Source organism: Apus apus, chromosome 1 (genome assembly GCF_020740795.1).
Source record: "Apus apus isolate bApuApu2 chromosome 1, bApuApu2.pri.cur, whole genome shotgun sequence".
Taxonomy (NCBI): Eukaryota; Metazoa; Chordata; class Aves; order Apodiformes; family Apodidae; genus Apus; species Apus apus.
The window spans coordinates 202,659,394-202,676,626 of NC_067282.1; the positions used below are offsets into that span (position 1 = coordinate 202,659,394).

Genomic DNA, 17,233 nt, shown 5'->3' on the forward strand with positions numbered 1-17,233 from the left:
CAGTGCTCTGAACATCTGGAATAAGCTCTGAAAGCCTCAGGAGCAAATTACTGTTTACCTGTTATTCATGAAGTGGTTTGTTAAAACCAGTCTTCAAATGCTGAACTAAGAATATATGAGATTACTCAGAAAGAGATTAGATTCAGGTAACTGGCAAAGACATTGTGTAGTTTGTCAGAAACAGAGTGCAAATTCATGTCCAGCAGGTGGACATGGCTTCTCCTTTGCCAAGGAGATGGGCAAAGCCCCAGTAAGGTGCTCACAGCCTGCCTTTCCCATGTGCCAGGCAGAGACATTCCTAGAGAGCTTTACAAATAAGCATATTGTATTTACTCTTGCAAAATGTTATAACTGCTCAAAATATGAATGCATTAAGAGTTTTGCCCAAATCCTTGCTGAAGCAGAGACCAGATGATGCCACTGCCTTGATTTTCTTGTTTCCTTCTCTCTCCTGGGCAAAATCAGTTTTCCTTCATGTCTAAAATCCAAGCAACACACTAGTGCCCAGAGCTCTCCCCAGAGACAGACAGACAAAGAGCAAACTACAAAATTACCTCCACCTTTCAGTGCAGCTGTATTTTCCCACCAGACAGAGGAGTTTCCCACCCCAACCAGGGCACACACATCATGCCTGGTGGATCTCTGGGCCTGTATTCCCTTTCCTCATTCATAACCAGACAGAAATTAGATGAAACCAGAGCAAATCTCAGATACAAGCTGCCTGGGAAGATGCTGCTGGAGCTGGGGACAGTTGGGCTGGGGCAGCCTCTGCTCAGCTCCAAACTGCAGTTCTGTGTGAGGCACTTCTGATACCTATCAGCTGGAAGGCAGCCTCCCAGCTGATTCATTGAGGGCTTTTTTTTTTTTTGCTTCCAACATATTTTACATGTTTGTTGTGGAGGGAAGAGCATTTCTGGGTACTGGCAGGGGCAGAGGTCCTGGGGAGAGCCCAGAGAGCTGGTAGAGTGGTGATCTTGAGAGTGGTCAACAAGTGGGAGGTTCTAGCATTCTGGAAAATGAGGGTGGCAAGGCATGGGACAGCAGGGGTGAGGATGAGTTTCAAGACCCTGCAGATGTGAGAAGATGGTTCAATGACTCAGAGGAAGGTCCAGGAGCCCCCCAGATGTCTCTATAGGACCTGGAACTGCAAAGGCTACCCAGCAAAGCAGAGGGTGAGTGATGTTCCTACCATCCCTTCCTAAAAAGCAAAATATTCGCCCACCAAACTGAGCAACACAGCTGGCACAAGCCAGTATTGCTGCTGGAGCTGCAGACAACAGGAGCACAAGTCCACGATGCTACCAGGCAGTGCCCAGTGGGCTGTGGTGAGATCTGGTGGCCTGTGCTCTGGTGTGCAGAGCCACTGGACATGCCTCTGGGAACATGTCTGGCCTCCAGCTGCTGGTCCACATGGGTGCAGGTGTCCCCGAGGATCCTGCAGCCCACCCCACTGTGTGTCTTGCATAAATTAGTCCACCTCCATTATTCACACACCTTCATTGTGCCCCAGCCACCAGACATGGGACCCATTAATAATGTGGTATTTAAATTGACAATGCAAGGAAGGGAACAACAAGATCAAGGGAACTAAATCAAAGATGAAATAATAATAATAATACTATTTAAAAAAACATGACAATGAAATTCTCAGAGATAATATTTAAAGTAATTATGAGATAAAGGCAATGGCTTCTAACAACCTCTGTTTGTCCATGCAGTTGACCACAGAGTTGGCTGCAGAGAACTGACCACAGAAGGTTGTCCCTTTTTGAATGATTAGAGTTGACATCCTTAGAGGTGAAGACCAGGGCTGCCCACTGTTGACAACTGGCCCTGGTTGCCATGCCACATCCAGAGGCTTCAGAGGTTACCAAGTCCAGAAGAGATGACCCACTGGTCAAAGGGGCTGTTCAGTCTAATTAGTGACAAGGCTCTTCATCTGGAGTTGGGTCTGACATATTTCAGCTCCCAGTCAACAACCTAATTTCCATACAGAGTGAGCCAGCAGCTTACCTGGAAATCTTTGTGTTGGCGTAACTGCTAATTACCCTTGGCATAATGAATATGCAGTAACACAGCCTGTGTTTATTGCTTTGAGCACCAGCATGGAGCTTCTGAGCAGTTAAGGGGCAGGTGGGGAGATTTTGCCTGGCTAGCAGAGCAGCTGGATCAGTGCAGCAGCTGTTGGATACCATTGTTTTCTCCTTGTAGGTCAGTTGAGCTGACTGGGTCTCATCTGGTTGGCAACTATCCCCCAGAGGAGTCTGAAACAAGGACCTGGAAACGTGCCCTCCTCTTGGCTCACTGAGGTATGTGGTGTGTATTTTGTGGCTTTGGGTTGTAGAAAGACTTTAATGTAGAACCCCCAGGACCAGGGGATTTGGCTATCTACTGCCTTGTTAGAATTTTCCAGACAATAACTGAGTGAGTCAGGTCAGGTCAGAAGTGGTGGGGAGAAGATGGGAGGTGCATCTACCTTAGAGTCATAGAGATGTTGGTTGTAAACACCAGCTGGAGGACTTTAATTCAGCCTCCTGCTTGAAGCGGAAGCACTGTCAGCTCTTAAACTGCATTTCATCAGGCTGAACCTTGAGTCACCTGTATAATTCATCATTTGTCATTTCCCAACAACCTGTCACAGTGCTGTACTACCTGCCTGGAAGCATTTTTTTATCCTGCTGTCCAACCTGCATCTCCCAAGCCACAGTCTGTGGCTGCTGCCCTTGGTTATAGTGTCTGGCTCTACTGCAAAGACCTTGACTTTGTTATCTCTGCCCTTCCAAGGAACTGCAGGCAGCTGCTGGGCTGCCCTTCAGCTTCCCCTTTGCCAGATTCAACAAGCCTGAATCCCTCAACTTGTTTCTTTGTTTCCCATGTCTCTGACCATCTTGACAGCATGTCTCAGAGCATCTCCTAACTAGTCAAGTCTCACCAGGATTTGGGAGCCCATCTACAGGGTGAAATCCTGGGCCCTAATAAACAACCATCTTCCAGGAAGAGGAATCAAGGGAGACTTAATAAACAAGTTGTATTAATAAGTCAAGACATGTCATCCTCTTAAAAATATATCTGTATGAAACCACAGCATGGGTTAGTTTCCATACAGACCAACCTGTCCATGAAATCAAAGCACAGCTGTGAGTGTTGCTCAAGTGCATGAAGAAGCTTTTAATCACTGTGGTACAGTGGAAGGAAGCAAATCCCACAAGTTCAGGCTTCAGAGTATTTTAGTGTCTTGGGACTTCCACTTTACCTGAGGGACAACTGCAAGACATGATACTTTCAGATTCAACCATGGTGGAGGTGAGGAACCCACTTTCCATAAAGTGAATGAAGTCTGGTGTGGGGTAAACAGGACATGCTCCATGCTTGCAGGAAAAGTGCGTTTGCTCACCAAATCATGGTGAGAGGCTGTGCTGAAGTCTGGGGCTGACTATTTCAGGTATAGCAGTGAAGCTGCTATGTTGAATGAGGGAGCCCTTTGAAGGAGAAGAAAACTGGAGGGATGGAGGAAAGGGGTCTCACAAGCCACCCAACATGCAAAAGGACAGATGCCAAATCTGTCTAGACCCCCCTCTTTAGTCCAATCTTTCATGACTTATGCCATGCGAGGACACATTTCCATGAAGATCTAGTCAGGAGTGATCCTTGCTTACTGGCCCAGATGTGTGTGGTCCCTCCTTTTCCTCTCATGGGCATACACCTCTATCCCTGAATACCCAAACCTGACCTCACTGGCAGGATTTCCACACCAATTCAACACCCATCTTTTTTAGTGCAGCACCATAAATGCAGAAGTAAGTCAGCCCTCCCCACCCTGAATCATGGGGCTAATTTTCTTGGACTTCAAGTAAACAATTTTATTTCCCATGGGGAAACCCATTGGTCTGACACAACCTTAACTGCATCTGCAACCAGTTCTAGTCAACAACAGCTGTTAAGACAAAAAGGTTCTCTGCTCATTTTTATACCACAGAGCAAGAAATTAGCTTCTTTCTGGGTGTATGGGAAAGAGCTGTTTTGAAACCTGGTGACATCACCCCAGTGATAGTGTGACTTGGCCTGAAATGTCATTCCAGACATACCCCAAAATTAGAGTCACCAAGGGAGGGAGAGGGTTTGTTGCACAAGGCTTTATGTACCTGAAAGTCAGACATCTGTGTCTGAGCTGTCAGCTTAGACTGCCTTTGTACTCAACACAGAAGAAACACTTCCATTTGAACTGAAGGAAAAGTGCCCACAGAAGGACTGTACACAGTTTTGGAGGTCCACTCTAAGAGTTAACCCAGGGTAGCTTTTCTTGATGCCAGTTACATGGGAAAACCTTCTGCCATCCCAGGCTGGCAAATTGCTCTGCGTGGGATTTCTCCATCTGGCTTTTTGAAATCTCAAACTCTGTTTCCATTGCATTCTTGATGTCACAGCTGGGTAATTACTGTGTTACCTAAGCTGGTGTCTGCTTTGGCTGCTTCCTCTTTCACTGAGGACAGTTTAAGTCCTTTAGGAAGAAAGAGGAAACTTGATGCTGACCTCCTGTCCTTTTCCTTTCTCTGTAAAGAACTTTTTGTGAGCAGCAGCACTCCAGCCATGGCCTGACCCTTCACTCTGTTCAAAGCTGAGGTCCAACAAGGATTGCCTGGGCATCAAGCTCAGCATTTTTCTGTTCTTCTTCAGAAATGTCCATCAAATGTTGTTTTAGCTAGACTCATGGAATCCTGTTGCTCGGATACCTTGAGACCTGCTTTCAATGGCCCAGCTCTTGCCCTGACAAAAAGTAGCAGGATCAGACCCAGAGGGCAGAGCTCAAGGACTGAAGTCCAGTGCAATTAACTGTTCTCCAGGAGGGAGCATTTCCTAGACCAGAGAAGCTGAACCCTGAGTGTTTAGACATATCTAGGGTCAGACTTGCAACATGTGGCCTGGGGATTAGGGGCCTGCAGTAGCAGCACTGCTCCGTGAAGAATGAGGAAACGGAAATAAAAATCACCCAGCACAGGTGTCTGATTTTGGCACATGATGCTGCAAGTCAGCAAATTTGGGAGAAATGCTGAGGAAACAGCAAGTAGCTAATCTCACCCCATTCCTGGGAAGGCATGAAGAAATTTCCCCAGAACACCAGAGGAAACTCCCACTTCCTGTGAGTTCCTGTTTTATGAGGTGGGGCAGATATATGATTTGGTATATATTGCAGTGGGATTCCTGAGGGATCAGGCAAAGGTTTCTCGAGGGACAGGAGTGAACCAACGGTTTAGCTGCTTGTTCTGAGGCTGCTTCAAGGTAAGTTCTTGCTCCTTTTCCACCACTTAGTGTAATATTTAAAGTGCTTTCTTATCTTCAGAATAAATACTTCAGAGAAAGGAAAGGCTGCAGCTGTTGACCTGTAACATGCCCCTTTCAGGGAAAAAATGAGACTTTATGCGTGCACTGTAATTTGCTGCTCTTTAAAGTTTTATATTACAGAGGAATGAGAAGGTAAGAAACTCAAGCAGAGAAAAGTAAAGATCTGAAGAATGTGGGAATGACATTTAGGGGCAAAAGAGCCTGAAAGAAGCTAGGAAATGATTACCACATGAGCTAATCCCTCGTCTTTGGGATGAAATATAATCAGGGGGTGAGATGGTACACTGAAATAGAGGGATTCTGTTTCCTGGAGTGCTTCAAGCTATTTTTCTTCAGGGAACATGCAAACAAAAAAAAAACAAACCAAAACCAAACCAAAAAACCACACAAACCAAATTAAACCAAAACCAAACTGCTGGAATTCAGTACTCTGCCTTCCTCTTGAGCTCTTGGCCAGCACAGGTTCCAACACCATGCTTCGGTTCCTCAAAAAATTTGCTTTGTGGGCTGCAAAGACATGGGGATGTGTTTGGGACACTCCTCAGACAAGCTGACTTCTCCTACTGCTGCCCCTTCTAGGCACCTAAATCCTAGTTTACGCTTCACCTTTCTCCCCAGTTTATTTTTACAGATCTCGAAGGGCAGGAGTTGTCCCCTCCTTGGTCTCTCAAATTCCTTCACCTTCTGCCAGCTGTGTCCCACAAACACAAAAATGACCCCAGTTCATGATGAGCTTTCTCCAAGTTGTGTCCCTCTGCATTTGCCTTCCAGGTGAGCAAGAGCCCTTCAGGTGGAATCCTTCCCAAGGTGTTGGTGCTGCTGCAGGTCTTGGCCAGCTGCTTCTGGCTGGGACATGGCGAGGTGGTGACATCCTTGGAAAGGACATGTCCTCAGTTTTTCTTCAATGGGATACCCCCAAATACAGCCCTGACTCCTTCAAAATCAGCCTTGATTTTGGTGCCACAACACCTACAAAATGTCACCACCCAGTTACTTTTCCTCTGAATGTGCACAAGCAAAGCGTCTAAAGGGCAATTGAGGAGGGCAGAGGAGCTGGATTTGTACAGAAACCACTGGATATCATTGTTCTCTCCTTGTGGGGGCAGTTGAGCTGCTGGCGATTCATCTGGTTGGCAACTCTCCCCCAGAGGAGTCTGAACCAGGGATGTGGACATGTGCCTGTCTCCTGCCTCTCTAAGGTATGTGGTGTGTTTCTTGTGGCTTTGAGCTGTAAAAAGGCTTCAAGGTAGAACCCTCAGGACTGGGGTGTTTGGCCATCTACTGCCTTGTTTGAACTTGCCAGACGTTAACTCAGCGTGTTTGTTGGGTCACATAATTGCACAGAATCACAGAATCATTGGAGTTGAAAGGGACCTCTAGAGATGACCTTGTCCAACTCCCCTGCTAAAGCAGGATTGCCTAGAGTACATTACATATGGCTGCATCCAGGTGGGTCTTGAATGTCTCCAGAGAAGGAGAGTCCACGACCTCCCTGAGCAGCCTGTTCCAGTGCCTTGTCACCCTCTCCATAAAGAAGTTTTCCCTCATGTTCAGATGGAACTTCCTGTGCTCCAGGTTATGCTCATTGACCCTTGTCTTATTGCTGACCCCTACTGACAAGAGTCTATCTCCATCCTTACACTTGCCCTTTAGATATTTATAGATGTTAATCAGGTCTCCTCTCCATCTTCTCCTCTCCACCCTGAAGAGTGACAGCTCTTGCAGCTTTTCCTCATAAAGGAGATGCTCCAGTCCCCCAGTCATCTTTGCTGCCCTCCACTGGAATCTCTCCAGCAGTTCCCTGTCTCTCTTGAACTGGGGAGCCCAGAAATGAACACTGTATTCCAGATGTGGCTTCACTACGGCAGAATTAAGGAGGAGGATGACCTCCTTTGACCTACTAGCCACACTCTTCCTCATGCATCCCAAGATACCATTGACCTACTTGGACACAAGGGCACAATGCTGGCTCATTGCTAACTTACTGTCTGCCAGGACTTCCGTATCCATCTCCTCAGAGCTCTTTTTGAGTATGTCAGCCCCTAACCGATACTGATGCACAAGGCTTTTCCACCCCATGTGTAGAACTTTATATTTACTCTTGTTAAATCTCATTAAGTTCTTCTCTGTCCAGCTCTCCAGCTTATTCAGGTCATGCTGGACCTCAGCACAGCCCTCTGGAGTGTCAGGCACCCCTCCCAGTTTTGTGTCATCAGTGAACTTGCTGAGGATACACTTTGTCCCCTTGTGCAGGTTGTATGATGAACAAGACTTGGCTGAGTACTGACCCCTGGGGGACACCACTGTCTACAGGCTTCCAACTCGACCCTGCACCACTGATCACAACCCTCGGAGCTCTGTCACTCAGCCAGCTCTCCATCCATCTCGCTGTCCACTCGTCCAGCCCACTCTTCCTGAGTCTCCTAATGAGGATGTTATGGGAGGCAGTGTAAAAAGCCTTGCTGAAGTCAAGGTAGATGACATCTGCTGCTGTCCCCTCATTCGACCAAGCAGGTGTGACCTCATAGAAAGCTAACAGTCATTGAGTATGATTTTCCCTTGGTAAATCCATGTTGACCACTCCCAATAACAGTCTGCTTTTCAACATGTTTTGAGATGATGTCCAGAACAATTTGTTCCAACACCTTACCAGGGATGGAGATGAGACTCACCGGCCCGTGGTTTCCTGGGTCATCTTTCTTGTCCTTCTTGAAGACTGAAGTGATGCTGGCCTTCCTCCAGTCCCCAGGCACCTCTCTTGTTCTCCATGACTGTTTAAAGATAATGGAGAGTGGCCCAGCAATAACATCTGCCAGTTCTCTCAGCACACTCAGGTGCATCCCATCAAGGCCCATGGACTTAGGGATGTCCAGTCAGGCCAAGCAATCTCTAACCCAGTTCTCATCTACTGAAGGGAAGTCTTTCTCTTTCCAGATCATTCCCCTTACCTCCACAGTCTGGGATTCATGAAGGATGGTTTTAGCAGTGAAGACTGAAGCAAAGAAGACATTCCCTAACTCAACCTTCTCCGTGTCTTCCACCACTAGGGCACCCAGTTCATTCATCAGTGGGCCTACATTCTCCCTAGTCTTCCCTTTTCTACTAACATACTGAAAAAGTCCTCTTCTTTGGTTCTCCTTTTCAGTTGACATGCAGTTGGCCTCAGAACCTCTGTAGCTCCAGCTCCAGAATCCCAGCGGCTGACCTTGAGTCTCCCCTGGTATTTTCTGCCAGAGGCTCCACTTGGGACTGTTGTCTCTGGCTGGGGTGTAGAGCACATGTTTGATGTCTGGCCCTGTTCAAACCGGTCCAAGGGCCATTGCCTGCACAATCTCCTTTTTAATCTGCTCAAAAGCTTTCTGTTGGTCAGGATCCCATTTAAAGTCACTCTTCTCTTGGATCACCTCACAGAGAGGTTTCACAATTTCACTGTAACATGGAATGTGCATTTTCCAGAAACCAACAGTCCCTAAAAAGGTTTGAGAGGGCTTTTTGTTAGTTGATGGGGCCATAGCTGTTATTTTGTCAATCATTGGGATCTGGCAATGTCCATCTTGCCATCTAATTCCTGGGAGCAGAATCTCTTGTGTAGGACCTTGCTTCTTCTTACAGCAAAACCAGCATCCAGAAGAATTTGGATGATTTTTTTACATTTCTCAAAGACTTCTTCTGGCGTGTCACCCCACACGATGATGTCACCGATGTACTGCAGGTGTTCTGGAGCTCCACCCTTCTCCAGTGCAGCGTAGATCAGTCCATGGCAAATGGTTGAGCCGTGTTTCCAAACCCTGGGGCAGTCAATTCCAGGTGTACTGAACTCCCCTCCAGGTGAAAGAAAACTCCACCACCTTGCCTTGTTGACCTGCCTTTCCTAAAAAGGACAGTTATCCATGACCACACTCCAGTCATGTGAGCTGTCCCACCATGTTTCCGTAATTGCCACCAGATCCCCGAATTAAATATAGTATGGAACACTTTGGTTTGCCAAATTTTCCATCTGTCTGGTCTGCTCCTCCCTATGGGAGGACTGCAGATACAACTCTTCTAGTCCTTTAGCATCCAAAGTAGCAGTTTCGATAAGCAGAGCATAGTGTCTTGGTGTCTTGGCAGTAACATAAACATTCAAGTGCAATCGGTTCACCAGCTCTGAAACTTCCTGCTTAAAAGGGTTCACTGCAGAAAAAAAAAGAAAGCAAAAAATTCATTTAAAAAAAACTGGCTCCATCCTGGCTGAAACCAGGACATCTGTAGACACAATATCCTTGAAAAAATCAGAGCATGGGGAGCAGAGCAGGGGGGTTGGACTAGATGATCTTTCGAGGTCCCTTCCAACCCCTATGATTCTATGATTCTATGATTCTATGATTCTGTTCATGGTGCTGAATGAGCATCGCCTGGTGATCGACAGCCAGTAGTCCTGGTGGCCAGATGGTGGGATAACACTGTCCAGTGGCCAGGTGGCAAAAAGGAGGTGATGGTCACCTGCTGTCCTTGCCAGTAGTCCTAGACCTCTTCTGGGACACCAGGAAGAAACAGAAGCAGCTGATGCCTCTGCTGGGTACCTCAAATCTTTGGTTGGGTCTGGGACAGTTTTTCAACCCTCCTGTGAAGTTGACACTGGTCTGAACACGTGACCAGGGTGAACATACCTGACATAGTGGTAGGATTAGACGTTTGTGGCATGGCTCCTCGATTGCTGCAAAGGACTTTACAGGCCCTGAGATGTCTACATGCTCTGCCCTCACTCACATCAGCAGAGTACCTCCTAAACACAGAGGTGCCATGCAAGTCAGTAAGGGTGATGTGTCCATTGGCTAGACATCTCCACGTGCTGCCTGTGGGCATGGGATACAGGGTCTTTGCTGCCCTCTAAGGAGAAAAGCCCAGAACAGCATATGTCTCCTCCATCCACACGTCCAAGCAATGTTTCTTTCCCTTGTAGTTTGTGTTCTTGTGCCCATTTGGCTTCAGCTGTCCTGATTTGCACCTACCTGAAGACCAGCACTACACAATCTACTTAACACTGTGGAGAAGAGCCATGGGGAAAGAAAAGGGGCCTCCTCTATCTGTAAAGAAGTAGACAATATGAGACCAGCTAGGGGCCAGGGCTTGCTGTTTATCCTGAATTCTGTTTTTATCAGAATTCTCTTTATCTTGTGCTGGATGTGTGATCAGTTACATCCTGGGAACACAAGGACTGTGTGTATATGCCAAGGAGCAGGTGACTGACTACTTGCTCTCAGTTCCGACTGTAAAAGTATATAAGGGAGCATTTTTCCCAAAATAAACCATTCCATTGGTTCTCATGCTGGAGTCTATGTCTTAACCTACCTCATAACACCTCTTTGGCTATTCATCTGCTCCTTCCAAACAGACCATGGAAAAATTACTGGAGAAACTTCATCGATGAATTTGTGGGCTCCCAACTGGGAGAAGGGTGGAGATCTGCCCTTTACAAGTTGAAGAAATGAAGGTTTGTCTTCCAGGACAGACCACGTAGGAGGTGACCTGCAGGAGGGCTCATTCAGCATCACTCACCTCACCTCTCCATCCAGACAGTGCACAGCTCTGGACAACACGCAGCCCCTGCCTACACTGGCATGAAAGGCAGAATTGTGCTGGTTATTGAGCATTAGAGCACAATTCTTATGAAATTGATAAAAATCTGTGAATGGAAAAGCATGACCCCACAGACCTCAGGCACAGGATGACAGGTTCATTACTTGTTTTGGTTACTTCTGCCTATTATAAACCACTCTTTGCTACAGTTTCCCTGGACTGTTTTCTATAGTTTAGACACAGTCCATTTTAATTATTATTTTTTATATACACTCAGGAAAGTTTTCCAAGATTCATGACAACTGTGGACAAGGGGAAGAGTTTGGTTTCATTGCCACTGTAAGAAGCTGGGAAATTGTCACCACATGTGGTAATCTCTAGGCTTTGAGAAAATTCTTAAATCAGATGGACTGCAGGAAAGCTTCAATATTCTCAGACCAAACATAGAAGAAGGAACACTGTTTCTAAAAGAATTAAAGTGTCCCACTATCAACTGGCACTCCTAGAAGATGATCCCCCAGATCCTGTTAGGTCCAAAGACCTCAGCAGTGCTGGCCAATGTTTCATCCCTCTGGAAAAGTCACCAAAACCTGGTGGGATGCTCTGGTGGAGAGGCTGTGTTCCTGCTGCTCACTTGCTGCCCCAGCCAAATGTTGAACCTGGACAAAGACACTTCAGGAGAACAGTAAGTGTGGGAAGCCTTGGGAACTGATGCACAAGGAGATGTTTGATGATGAATGGAGATGTTTAATCTTCGAAGATGAATGATTGCTTGGCCAGGAGCCAACACCAGGCATCAGGTTGTGCCTGAATGCCTCTGTCTACAGCACAGGAGTCTGGCAAAGGTTGAACAAGAGGCCCTGAAGATGCTGAGTGCAGAATCCTCTCCTGACCTGACGGTGGCTTCTGCAGCCAGGCCCCACTTCTGCAGCTCATCTGGCAGCATCCCTTGTCTTAGGAATTCCTGCCTGCTGCTTACAGCCTGCACCAAGCAGCTGGGCCTTGGGTTTGTATCCTCTCCCATGTGCAACTTCTGGAAAGGGTTGATCCAAGGTCTTGTTTTGGCCCACTGACTGGGACTGGCTCACAGGTGTAGGGAAGACTTGATTCAAGGTTCAGTTGCCAAGTCAACTGGAAAATTCTCATCAGACTGTTAAATGGGACAGGGGAGCCTAGTAAGCACCATAACCCTGCCCATGGCCTTGCAAAAGACCTCTGGAAAAACACAGGTCTTGGCTCCACCCTTGGACAACTTTCCTCCAAACTCTGTTTGAGTAATCTAGCAAAACAGAATTACGTACAACTCAACCTTCCTGCAGTTAATTTATAAACCACTGCAAGGTCACAGCCAGTTTCAGACTACCACAGAGGCATTTGGAAATCCTGCTGCTAACAGATTTTTGTGAATCAAAGTATTGATATTCCTTTTTTTCACACGGTAAGTTGGATTCTGTGTCTCTGAAATGAAGTGAGTTATATCTATTTCAGCTTGTGGAGGGTGTGGTGCAAAGGAGTTTTCAGTAGCTTCGCTGCCTGAGCTTGGGCAGGCACTGTCATGCTGTGGGGAGCGTTGTAAGAAGTCACTTCTTGGGGTTCACTCTTCTCAGTTTTCAGCTTCCTGGCCACCCTGTTCCTGACCCAGTGCTAGTAAAGAGGTAACAGGCCAGATGCCTTGGGTCACAGCAAGGCTATCTCTAGCTCAGTTTCCTGAATGCAGTGGAAAGTAATGCATGAGGGTCAGGGAAAAAAGTAAGAAAAGGGCAAATGTGCAAGGTGATTTTGCAAGCTTCTCCCAGTCCTCAGCTCAGACACTTCGCCAGGTGGGTTGTGTGTTTTCGAGGCCATGGTAGCTTCGTCCCCCAGAAATCCCTCCAGCTTCTCATCCTGCCTGCCTTATTTCAAATGCTAGTTATTTAAAACCCACTCAGTGAAATCTCTCATAATGCAAATATCCCTGTTATCCCAAAACCTGTGGTGCATCTGACAGAAGATACAGCACCCTGCATCACTGCCAGCATCACAGGCAGATTTAGAGCAGCTTTCTCTGAACAGAAAAATCTTGCTTAGTGCTAAAAATCATGTCAACATCTGAGTAAGGCAAGACAGGGCCTGCTTCTGTTGAAGAAATAGAAATGCCTGCCCCAGCCACTTTTGCTGTACAAGAAAAGAAATCAGCAAAGCTAAAGATGTGGATCAGCAGGAATCCTGTGCAAACATGGGAAGAGCTGTCCCTCAATACCTGCATTGCTACAGCAGCAGCCAGGGTAGCAGGGAGATGGAGGCATCATCCCTTGTGCTAGCTGCTGGTACCTACAGGGCCCCCTCTCTGTCTCTTATTTCCTTGTCTGGGGTTGGACAAGCCAAAAATGCAAGCTGAGCAGCAGGACACCCATTTTCCTATGTCAGCTGTCTAAGAGCTAGGGCTTCAGGCTGGCCCACCCTGGCTTAATCATCTGTCCTAACTGTAGGGGAGGTTAATCCTGCTGTGAGCAGACGAGTTAGGGAAGAGTTGAATGTCTGTGTGAACTTGGATGGGACCAGAGACATGTAGGAAGACCAGCATCCCTGTGATTGCCCTCCCATATCCCCTGTGACAGTGAACCTAGGTTAGCTTTGCAGGTCGTTGGGCAAGACATGTTCTGCTGCAGGTCCTCTGCTGTGAAAAGTTCCTCCGAGCAGAAGGGAGCAAGATAGTACACTGAAACGTGGACTTCCAGCCCCTGGGTTGCTTCAGGCTTTTTCCCCTGGGGTCAATGCAAAGCAACATAAACCCAAGCAAAAAGCAACCCAAAAGTGCTGGGATTCAGCACTCTGCCTTCCCTCTGAGCTCTTGGCAGCACAGTTAGGCTGGAATAGGTGGCCTTGTTGTTTTTCTCACCATGCCTCAGTTCTTCAAAAACTTTGCTGTTTGAGTTGATAAGACACGGGGTGGGTTTGGATCACTCCTCCGAGGGGCTGACTTCTCCTGCTGCTGCCTCCTCTAGGCACCTACATTCTATTTTACATTTCACCTTTTTTCACAGGTTGATTTTTCCATATCCAGAAGGACAGAGGTTGGTCTCTCTTCTGTCTCTCCAAGTCCCCCACTTCTTCCAGCTGTGTCCCACAAGCACACAAATAACCCCAGGTCATGATGAGCTTTCTCCAAGTTGAGTGTCTCTTTGCATTTGCCCTCCAGGTGATCAAGAGCCCTTCAGGTGGAATCCTTCAGCAATGCTGCTGCTGCTGCTGCAGGTCTTGACCAGCTGCCTTTGGCTGGGACATGGCGAGGTGGTGACATCCTTGCAAAGTTCATGCCCTCAGTTTTTCTTCCAGAAAACACCCCCAAATGCAGCCCTAACACCTCAAAACCCAGCCTGGATCTGCCAGCGTTATGGGAACAAATATTACTTTGCCACCTTGTACGACAGGAACCAGCGCATTCCTGTATACTCTGCTTATCTCTATCAGCCTGGACCTGGCAAGAGACCTAATACATGGTTGGTGGAGCCCCAGGTGAGTGTCCTCCCTTGTAGCATGTCACTAAAAGGTGGGCTGCAGCGTTTAACCACTTTTCCTGCCCCACCACTCAAATGAACCCACCGGTTGGGTTTCATCTCACTGAACTTTAAACACCTTCACCACACAATTCCTGTGATGTGTCTGAGACATCAGTAGGAGAATGAGATGAGTCGTATCCTAAAAGTGGCCATTTTTCTGCTTTGATCTTACAGGAATATTTACTCACTTTCTATTACATTACATTACAAAATCAGGCATTTCATACACTTGAGATGAAAAAAAAAATGGTTGATTGATACTCAGAGACTTCTGTTTTAGGAAAGCTTGCTCCATGACTCCTGTCAGCAATACTAATGTCTTCTTCTCTTCTTTACCTGTCAAGCTGATGGGTCAAAATTATCCAAAAACTATGGAAAAAGAGTGGACCCTCTTAAATAATTTCAAAGTCAGCTTAGAGCAACTCAGCAAGAGCCAAGCTATCCTCCAAGACTACAAGAACCTGACAGGCTTAAACCGTGGTCATCTGAACCCCAGTGGCCATCATGGCAACTCCAGCAGCAGGAGGGCTACCTTCACCCTGACCAACATAGTGCCTCAGGATGTGAAACTCAATGGAGGAGCTTGGAATAACTACGAGCAGCAAACGATGATGAGAATGACCAAGGGCTGTAAAACCACCTATGTTGTCGTGGGTGCTGTGCCTGGGAACAACTATATTGCCAACAGAAGGGTTAATATACCCAGTTACATCTGGTCGAGTGCCTGCTGTGAGATGGATGCCAACAACATGAAGGCTTGGGGGGTCATTGCTGAGAACAACAGAAATGAGGTCCAGCTCCTCACACTGGGGGAGCTGGAGGACTCGTTGACTGTGCTCTATGGGAGGGAATCAGTTTCTCTGTTTCACAGTGCTTGTCCCCGGAAATAAGCTCTATTTCCCATCCCAGGTGTAAAAGGCTCAGGAACCATCACTACTAAGATCATCACCTCGTGCCTTTGCAGCATCTGTCCTGCTTCTTTCTCTAGTGCTTTTCCAGCTCTGTCTCTCTGAGCACCTTCTCCCCTGAAGAGAGGGAGAAAGAGGTCAGCAGAGCCTCCAGCTGGTTTGCTTTGCTGCCTGTCCTTGGAGAGAGCTCTCAGGGAGGAGTCCTTGCCATGGCCACTTTGGAGGAGCAGTTTGGGTAACAGCCCATGAGCAAGGAAATCAGAGTTTGTCATTGAGACAAGAGGGGCTTTTCCTTTTCCCCCTTTTTCCTCCATGCCCATATACAGATTGGAGTTCCTTGCTGTCCTGGTTAGATATCATTGAAAATGGTCTGCTGACTTGTCCTCACCTGTTCAGAAAGGCTGTGGGTCTAGGGTGGGAAAATGGGCCAGGTTATGAATTCTCCCTCTATGGAGATACTCAAGCCACAACAGGACACAGTCCTGGACAACCTGCTCTAGCTGACCCTGCTTGAGCAAGGGTCTGGACTAGAGGGCCTTGAGAGGTGCTTCACACCCTCAACAATTCAGTGGTTTTGTGATTCATCCTGAACTCACATGAAGACCAGGCTTACGTACATTTACTAGTGGGTTTTGGTTTGCTTGCTTTTGGACCATGTGCCTTGAGAGCAGGAGCTGAGGTATCAGAGAACCAGGCTCAGGGGTCAGATGTACACAGGTTTTGACCAGTCAAAAATAAATGTCTGTGATGCTCTGGTTGTCTATTTTTATTCTCTGCTCAGCTTCTGAACCTTTTCTGCAGATTTATGAATAACTGACTTTGCAAATTACATGAAATGAGTATATAAATAATGGGTATGAATAAATAATTTTCTGGAGTATATTCAATGGGTGTCAAAGATATTCATCTTTGTGTCAAATAATTTAGTGTCTGAACAGTTCATAATATATATTATTTGCTCCAGTTTCAGATCATAGTGTAACGTTCTGTGTAAACCAGAATTTGCTTCCCAGAAAAATTTTCTTTATTAGTAATGACCTAGCAAGGCTTTAATGCCCACAACATCCTTGAAGGAGGTTGGCTGTCCAACTCCAAGCTGAAGATGCCACAACACCTACCAAGTGTCACCATCAAACTCCAGTTACTTTTCCTAGGAATTTGCATGAGCAAATTGGCTCAAGGCGCAAACAGCTCGTACAAACTGTCTCCCTTACAGAGGTACCACCTTGAGCCTGAACTGCTCAGCTCAGGAGCTGTTCATCAGCCTCCCAGGTCTCATCATTCACCCAGCACAAGCCTCTTTGGAGGCTGCACAGAAACACGAGGTGAGGTTCAGGTGCAAAGTCAGACACCTGCCTGCAGGTGTCTCCATGTGTGCTGCGTGTCTGAGCTCTGACTGCTGCACAGCTTCATAAATAGGGCTACCCTGGACCTCTGGAGATGCCCTGATGTGTGCAAGACATCCAGTGGGGCTGGCTGATCTGCTGCAGGATGCTTGGGGACACCTGCACCCATGTGGGCCAGCAGCCAGGGGCCAGGCATGTTCCCAAGGGCATCTCCAGTGGCTGTGGACACCTGACCACAGGCCACCATGTGGTAGGGCAGTGCCTAGTGGCATCAATGACTTGCACTCCTGTTGTTTGCGGCTCCAGCAGCAATAGCACTGGCTTGTGCCAGCTGTGTTGCTCAATGAGGTGGGAGAACATTTTGCTTTTTAGGACAACATGGTAGGAATATCACTCTGCTCCTGGTATGGCATCCCCTCTAAACCCTTCACCAATCTTGTGGCCTTCCTCTGGACACTTTTTAGTAGTACTTCCTAGTAGTCCTTTTTGTACTGTGGCACCCAAAAATTCCCTCGGCTTCTCCTCATAAGGCTTGTGTTCC

At 47.1% G+C, this 17,233-nt stretch overlaps 1 protein-coding gene and 2 long non-coding RNA genes across 8 annotated transcripts; 2 read left to right on the forward strand and 1 right to left on the reverse strand.

Annotated features, from left to right (window-relative positions):
- Positions 1-4,118: 4,118 nt before the first annotated feature.
- Positions 4,119-14,156, reverse strand: LOC127383241 (uncharacterized). 5 transcript variants are annotated; one of them, XR_007889146.1, is made up of 3 exons: positions 13,778-14,156; positions 8,289-9,513; positions 4,119-8,111 (listed from the first exon to the last, which is right to left on the reverse strand). It is a non-coding gene; the product is annotated as an uncharacterized LOC127383241 (long non-coding RNA). The 5 variants fall into 5 exon arrangements; XR_007889142.1 differs by having other exon boundaries at positions 4,119-6,309; positions 8,013-9,513; XR_007889144.1 differs by having other exon boundaries at positions 4,119-9,513; positions 13,911-14,156.
- LOC127383262 (uncharacterized) lies at positions 9,335-10,646 on the forward strand. Its single transcript, XR_007889148.1, has 2 exons — positions 9,335-9,438; positions 9,812-10,646. It is a non-coding gene; the product is annotated as an uncharacterized LOC127383262 (long non-coding RNA).
- Positions 12,180-16,233, forward strand: LOC127383217 (endonuclease domain-containing 1 protein-like). 2 transcript variants are annotated; one of them, XM_051615790.1, is made up of 3 exons: positions 12,180-12,337; positions 14,078-14,394; positions 14,783-16,233. In XM_051615790.1, the coding sequence occupies exons 2-3, from the start codon at positions 14,113-14,115 to the stop codon at positions 15,326-15,328; spliced, it is 828 nt and encodes a 275-aa protein (XP_051471750.1). In that variant the 5' UTR covers positions 12,180-12,337; positions 14,078-14,112; the 3' UTR covers positions 15,329-16,233. The 2 variants fall into 2 exon arrangements, with proteins under 2 accessions (XP_051471750.1, XP_051471756.1); XM_051615796.1 differs by lacking the exon at positions 12,180-12,337 and adding an exon at positions 12,361-12,719.
- The last annotated feature ends 1,000 nt before the right edge of the window (positions 16,234-17,233 follow it).